This window comes from Mus pahari, chromosome 2 (genome assembly GCF_900095145.1).
Source record: "Mus pahari chromosome 2, PAHARI_EIJ_v1.1, whole genome shotgun sequence".
Lineage (NCBI taxonomy): Eukaryota > Metazoa > Chordata > Mammalia > Rodentia > Muridae > Mus > Mus pahari.
Genome location: NC_034591.1, coordinates 113,944,024 through 113,951,306, shown reverse-complemented (window position 1 = coordinate 113,951,306; position 7,283 = coordinate 113,944,024). Strand labels below are relative to the sequence as shown.

At 39.2% G+C, this 7,283-nt stretch overlaps 1 protein-coding gene and 1 non-coding gene across 2 annotated transcripts in view; both read left to right on the top strand.

Annotated features, from left to right (window-relative positions):
* The window catches only part of Tmf1 (TATA element modulatory factor 1), a 24,423-nt gene that overhangs the window by 11,375 nt on the left and 5,765 nt on the right, over positions 1–7,283 (top strand). Inside the window, exons 8-11 of the mRNA XM_021189876.2 lie at positions 416–572; positions 3,693–3,785; positions 4,160–4,316; positions 6,568–6,760. Coding sequence (XP_021045535.1) covers positions 416–572; positions 3,693–3,785; positions 4,160–4,316; positions 6,568–6,760 — 600 coding nt within the window. The remainder of the gene's footprint in view (positions 1–415; positions 573–3,692; positions 3,786–4,159; positions 4,317–6,567; positions 6,761–7,283) is intronic.
* Positions 5,009–5,143, top strand: LOC115063471. Its single transcript, XR_003843345.1, has one exon. It is a non-coding gene; the product is annotated as a small nucleolar RNA SNORA36 family (small nucleolar RNA).

The window sequence follows — 7,283 nt, the reverse complement described above, 5'->3', positions numbered from 1 at the left end:
CTCCTCTCCTCTCCTCTCCTCTTCTTTCCTCTTTCCTTTCCTTTCCTTTCCTTTCCTTTCCTTTCCTTTTCTTTTCTTTTCGTTCCTGTATTGGTATTTTACCTGCATGCATGTCTGTGTACCACATGCCTGAGAAGGATGGAGAAGATTGTTGCTCTTAAATACTGAGCATCTCTCCAGCTTGTCTTCTTTCTGTTGTCTGGGTACTAGCAACATTTACAGATTTTTCTATGAGTGTGTTTGTTAGTAGACAAAGCGAGTCTAATTATAAGCCTTATAATGACTAGAATTATTGTACAGGTGTGCTTGCTGTTGTTTTGAGATTTCTGTGGTACATAGAGATTGCGTTAGTTTAGGTATGTGTTTACATTTGTGTTTTATTAATAAATAAAAAGTACCAATCTACTTTCTAAAGGGAACTTACTGATCTTCACAAAGCCAGCGCTGCTAAGGACAGCGAGGTGCAGGAGGCTGCTCTGAGGCGTGAGATGAAGGCTAAAGAAGAACTTTCTGGGGCACTGGAGAAGGCCCAGGAAGAAGCCCGTCAGCAGCAAGAGGCATTAGCGCTTCAGGTAGGCAGTGGTGGTTAAAGCTAACTTTTATGTGAGTCTGTTCTTATATGAGGTACATCTAGGAGACTTCTATGACTATGTCACTGGCATTTTTAGAATCCTGGGTTATACAGACTCACTTGTGTGTGTTTTAAAGTATCTTTACTGTGATGCACACACTGTGCTGTTACTGCTTGGCTTTCTCTGAGGAGTTTCATACATGTTTATGAGTATATGGTGGTGTGAGATGTAGCTCAGTGATAGAGCTGAGCACTCACTACCAGAGCAAAGAAAGTTTTATGAAACTCTGTATCCTGTTGCTAGAGTGATATATGTGCATTTAATTAAAACATACAGTTTCAAGAGACTGTATTATATCATTGACTCTTGAACATATTTGTAACGTTTCTGGCAATTCATGAACCTAATGAAGGAAGAAAAAAGGTTTGGCATACTGTGGTTACAAAATGTCAAATATTGTCAGACAGTGGTGGTGCATGCCTTTAATCTCAGAACTTGGAAGTCAGGAAGATGAGTATTTGAGTTTGAGACCAGCCTGGTCTACAAAGAGAGTTTCAGGATAGCCAGAGCTACACAGAGAAACCCTGTCTCAAAGTATATATATATATATGTGTATATATATATATATATATATATATATATATATATATATAATTTATATAAATATAATATATATATTAGACATTTATGATATATCATTTAGCTAACATTAATAATGCTGCTGTAAGTATTCATTACACTTTGTTGTGTTTGATTTCTTCACTGCAGAGGGTCAAACACAGGGCCTTTTGTGTACTAGGGAAGTATTGCCCTATTGAACTACAACTTCATTGCACAATAGATCTTATGTATATAGACACCTAGTTTTCCAAGCACTGCTCAAAACATGCAAAACTATTCTCAGCAGCCTCAATTAATGTTTGGTTTTGTTTCACATATTTGGTAGATGACTGACTTAACCGATGAAAGCTTGACTTCTACTGTCTCCCCTCCCTTGTTGCTCCTCCTGGTCCATGCATCACCACGTTCTCAGTGTTGGCCTCACCTTTTCAGTGTTGGTGTCATAAATACAGGGCTACAGATGTCTGCCTGCTGAGAGAGTCACTCAGCCACACTGGCATTTCTGTTCCTCCTCTTCTAGGATGGAGCACTGCTTTACAACTTGCTTTGTGTTCCTACTGGACTATTCTTGTATTTTGCACATAACCTTTAATGGTTGCGCAGTCTCCAGGATATTCTGCTAGTTGTATAATAGTAAAACTTATTTTAGTTTTATACCCCTCTGCTATGTAATTTTCAGGTATATTTTTGATAGGTTTAGATTCCTTTCAATATTTCGTGTTGGAAATTATGCCGTGGTCCACATATCCATGTGTTTTTGTTACACCTTGTCATTTTCAAGGGGCTACCTTCTAAGTAAAGGAAATACATATATACAGAATATTACTCCTGGGCTGGAGAGATGGCTCAGTGGTTAAGAGAACTGACTGCTCTTCCAGAGGTCCTGAGTTCAATTCCCAGGAACTACATGGTGGCTCATAACCATCTGTAATGGGGATCTGATGCCCTCTTCTGGTATGTCTGAAGATAACAACAGTGTACTTACATACATGAAATAAATAAATACATCTTAAAAAAATATAAAGACATGTACACAGAATATTACTGCTTTAAATGAATGGGCTAGAGAGATGACCCAGCAGTTAGGAGCACTTACTGCTCTTGCAAACCCAGGTTTGGTTCCCAGATCTTACATGGCTGCCTAATAACTGCCTATAACTCAGTTCCAGGTGGTCCAGTGCTCTCTTCTGACCTCCTTGGGCACCTGTACACACACATTGTACACATGCATGATACACACACACACACGTATACACACACACACATACCCTAATTTTTTTAATATTTAAAAATTCTTTCATATTAAAAATATATTATAATAATAAAGAAAAATTGAGAGAGTAGGAATAGGGTATGGGATTGTCACTTTTTATTAAATTCTTTTTATTTTTTTAAGATTTATTTACTTACGTATATAATATATGAGTGCTCTATTTGCATGTCTGCCTGCATGACAGAAGAGGGCATCAGATCCCATTACAGATGGTTGTGAGCCACCATGTGGTTGCTGGGAATTGAACTCAGGACCTCTGGAAGAGCAGCCAGTGCTCTTTCTTAACCACCGAGCCATCTCTCCAGCCTGGGATTGTCATTCTTGAAACCACCATGGTATATAAGGATTGCTAATTTTGTATGTTACTTTGTTAATATTATCTCCCTCTAGGTATTTTTTTAATACTTGATAACTGTAGACATGATAACCTTTTCATTTATGATGAATAAATATTTTATTCCTTGATTGTAATGTTTAATGTTTGTGTATCAGCATTTGAAAACAAATCACAGGACTGCTATAGTTCAGAGCTCTGCCTTCACCTTGTTGCTGCCAGGCTTGCTAATGCCTCAGGGCATCTCCATGTGCTCCACAGACTAAATCTTCAATACTACAGTGACCAGATAGATAAATGCCAACACCCTTTTCTGATTAGTTAAATGACGCCACAGTATTAAGAAAGTTATGGCATTTACTCAGTGTGTAGCTGTATGTGAGCAGCACCTTGTTCCTTGTTCTTGTACTGAAACAATGTTATATAAGCGACCTTCAATTCTTGCTTCATACTCCCAAGTAGCTGTGCCTACAGGCATACAGCCTCACACTCAGAAAGAGTTTTGTTTTATTGTTTAGATAGGGCCTTCTATCTAGCACAGTCTGGACAGCCTAGGCTGGCCTGGAAATGGAAATGCTCTTACTGACCTCACAGGTGTGTCCTAACACCCCTAGTTTAGTACCTAGGTTTTGTTTGTTTGTTTGTTTGTTTGTTTATTCATTAGTCTAGTTCTGATCTCCTTATTGTATGGCAGGGCTATACATATTTGCATACTTCTCTTTGATAACAGGATGCTTTCAGTTAGGTGGTGAATATGTTTATAGTTTTGGCATTGCTTAAGGAACAGGATGTGTGCTCACCGTTTAGCATGAAGTGTCATACATAAAAAGTCAACACAAATGTCAGCAGAAGTTACTGCTAATGCTCTGACAGAGTGTTGTTTATCCTGCAGGTGGGGGACCTCAGGCTAGCGTTGCAGCGGGCAGAGCAAGCAGCTGCCAGAAAAGAGGATTACTTACGCCATGAGATCAGTGAACTTCAGCAGGTATTGTCATGCTTTCCCAAGCACAAGGTCAAAAGTGTATCTTGAAGTAATGTGACCACTCAGGAGGCTAGTATTCCTGGACTGAAAACATTACTACTAGTGGGCTCATGTTTGTAGCTTATGTGAACCAAGTACAAGTAACCCTCTGAAAAGAAATAGGCAAACATTTGGTTTTGTTTTAAAGGAAGGCTTAATCATGATAGGCTTGCTGAATATTCAATATTGTTTTGCTTTTCTTTTTAAAAGTAAGATAGCTAATACTTTTTTCTTGGAAAAATTGAACTAAAGTTTAGGTTTGCTGGTGTTTTTAGTGTTTTGTTTTGTTTTGTTTTCTTCTCTGTCAGTGGTAATAAAGTAGGAATTTTTTGATTCAGAGACTCCAAGAAGCAGAGAATCGAAACCAAGAGCTGAGTCAAAGTGTTTCATCAACAACCAGACCGTTGCTTCGACAGATAGAAAATTTACAAGCAACTCTGGGGTCCCAGACTTCCTCGTGGGAGACACTGGAGAAGAATCTTTCTGATAGGCTTGGTAACTTCGTTAGTAGTTTATGTTTGATGCAGGGGACTTTCTGTCTTGTCTGTAGAAGCAGAATAGTGGTATGACATTGAAATTCACCCAGTCTCACGCTGACCTTTGTGTCTAACGTATAGATTACACTGTAGCTGTCTTCAGACACCCCAGAAGAGAGCATCAGATCTCATTACGGATGGTTGTGAGCCACCATGTGGTTGCTGGGATTTGAACTCAGGACCTTCGGTAGAGCAGTTAGTGCTCTTAACTGCTGAGCCATCTCTCCAGCCCCAGTTAGGGCTCTTAAAGCATTTTTTTCTTATACAGTCTGTCACATACTTTACTGCCTGCCATTTCATTTGCTGTGTTTGTGTGGGGGTGATGTGTTTGTTTGCATGTACAAGTATGTGTGAAACTTCATATGCCCATATGTATATGCATATGTGTGGAGGTCAGAGGTTGATGTCTAGTAACTTCCTCAATTACTTCTCTACCTTATTTTTTGAGACAGGGTCTCATTGAGCCTGGAGCTAACTGATTTGGGTAAATTGACTGGCTAGCAAGCCACCCGCATCCTCCTGTCTCTGCCTGTCTAGCTGTGGGATTACAGGCATATACTTCTGCATTTGCCTTTTACCTGAGTGCTGGGACACCCAACTCAGATCCTGTTTTCTCAGTGTTATTTTCTGAAATGCACATAGAAATTATCACTCCAAAGTGTTGAGTTCAGTTCAGGGCAGCTTCCCTGTTCTGTTAATTAAACTTTGGGACATTGAAATTGGCTGGGGGAAATTACTGAATAGAGAGTATTAATTACTCTATTCATATACTTCGAGCCTACACAAACAAATAAAATAAAATTTTAAAAAGTTATAAACATTTCAGTAGTGTAGTCTTTTGACTGTTGAGTGTTTGTCTGGAATGTCTGTTCTGTAGTTTATTTCCCCATTTACTTGGGGAAGGTTGGCTGGTCTGGTTCCAGATTTAGATAAAGGTGCTGTAAATGTCTGTTCAGGAGTACAGTTGCTGACCATATGGACATTCATGTTTAGTTTTCAGAAAAATTGCTGAACTGTTTTCATAGTGCTTACAGCTGTGGGAGTAATCCAGTTTGTTTACAACCTTGGTAGCATTTTCGGTTCTCTGCTTTTGTTGTATTTTGTTTTGTTTTAATTTACCATTCATAAATTCTTACATCTCATCATCTTAATTTTCTTTTCCCTAATGAGAGCTGATGCTGAGCATTGGTTCATGTGCTTGTTTTCCACTGGTCCATTCTGTAGGGTGAACTGCCTATTGACAGCTCTGTCCACACTGTAGGGTGAACTGCCTGTTGACAGCTTTGTCCGCACTGTAGGGTGAACTGCCTGTTTATAGCTTTTGCTCATTTTTTTTTAAAGATTTATTTATTTATTATATGTAAGTACACTGTAGCTATCTTCAGACACTCCAGAAAAGGGAGTCAGATCTTGTTAAGGATAATTGTGAGCCACCATGTGGTTGCTGGGATTTGAACTCTGCACCTTTGGAAGAGCAGTCGGGTGCTCTTACCTGCTGAGCCATCTCACCAGCCCTTTTGCTCATTTTTTAACTAAACTGTCTACAGTTTCACTTTGGAGAGTTCTATCTGTACTTTAAGCACCAAATCTATACATGTCCCTTACATTTATTTTTTTCCAGTTTGTATGCTGTCTTTTTTTATATTACAAACAGCTAAATAAATAAGACGGGACCTCATATTGTCAAACTGACCTCAAACTCTCTAGGTAGCCAAGGATGGCTGTGAACTCCTAATCCTCCTGCTGCTTTTGCCAAGTCATGGGATTATAGACGTATACCACCAACCCTGGTTTATGCAGTGCTGGGGATGAAACCATGGCTTCCTACATGCTATACAAGTAAACAACCAGTGAAGCTCTGTCTTTAGCCCATGTCTTTTCCTCCTCTTCACCTGCTGCAGACGTTCGTATTGAAGGACTCTATTTTATGGCTCTATCCTTCTTTCATTCTATTTGTCTTTTACTAGTCTACTGCTGTCCATGGATATTTGGTTGCTCCAGTGCTTTTTGTTGATCCACTACCCTGTTACTGAGTAACAGTATTTTCAAGTCAATTTGCTGAGGAGAGAATGCTAAATTGTGCATTGAGCAATGCTGGCTTCTTGTCTAAGCCTGGAAACTCAGAGTCATTAGAAATTTGAGGCCAGAACCAACCTGGTATCTGATCTTTCCCTGGTGTATGTGTATGATTTTTCTTCCTCTATAATCAGGTGAATCACAGACCCTGTTGGCTGCAGCAGTTGAAAGAGAACGTGCAGCTACAGAAGAACTCTTGGCCAACAAAATCCAGATGTCTTCAGTGGAGTCACAGAATACATTATTACGACAGGAAAACAGTAGACTTCAGGCCCAGCTAGAGTCAGAGAAAAATAAACTAAGAAAACTAGAGGATGAAAATAGTCGGTGAGTATATTTATATGATTCTCTGTGGTTCTTGACATTTTAAAGCACTTTTGGAAAGTATTTTCTTGGGTCTTAGTTTTGTTGCATGGAGAACTGAACACCTTGCAGTATTTAAAGTTAGGGTCATTACTGACATGCGTCAAACTAGGGAAGGATCCACTGCAGGTCCTGTGAGGCTGCTTGCTATGTTCTACATATACTGTGTTTTTCCAGGTAAAGTATTTGTCCTATCGGTGTGGTTTTTTTAAAAAGAGGCTAATGCCACCAACAGAAGCAAAAGTTGGGGAGGGAAGGAAGGGAGGAGAGAGTGGTAGCTCTGTAGTCTTCCAGTGTTTTCTAAGTAAGGATTTGGATTCTCCTAAAACCATTGCCTGTAAAATCATCTATCTGAAATTACATAAAGTCAGTGGATATGCTTTTACCCTTGACCCCTGCTTTTTCTTTTCTCTTTCTTCCTTTCTTTTCTTTCTTTCTTTCTTTCTTTCTTTCTTTCTTTCTTTCTTTCTTTCTTTCTTTCTTTCTT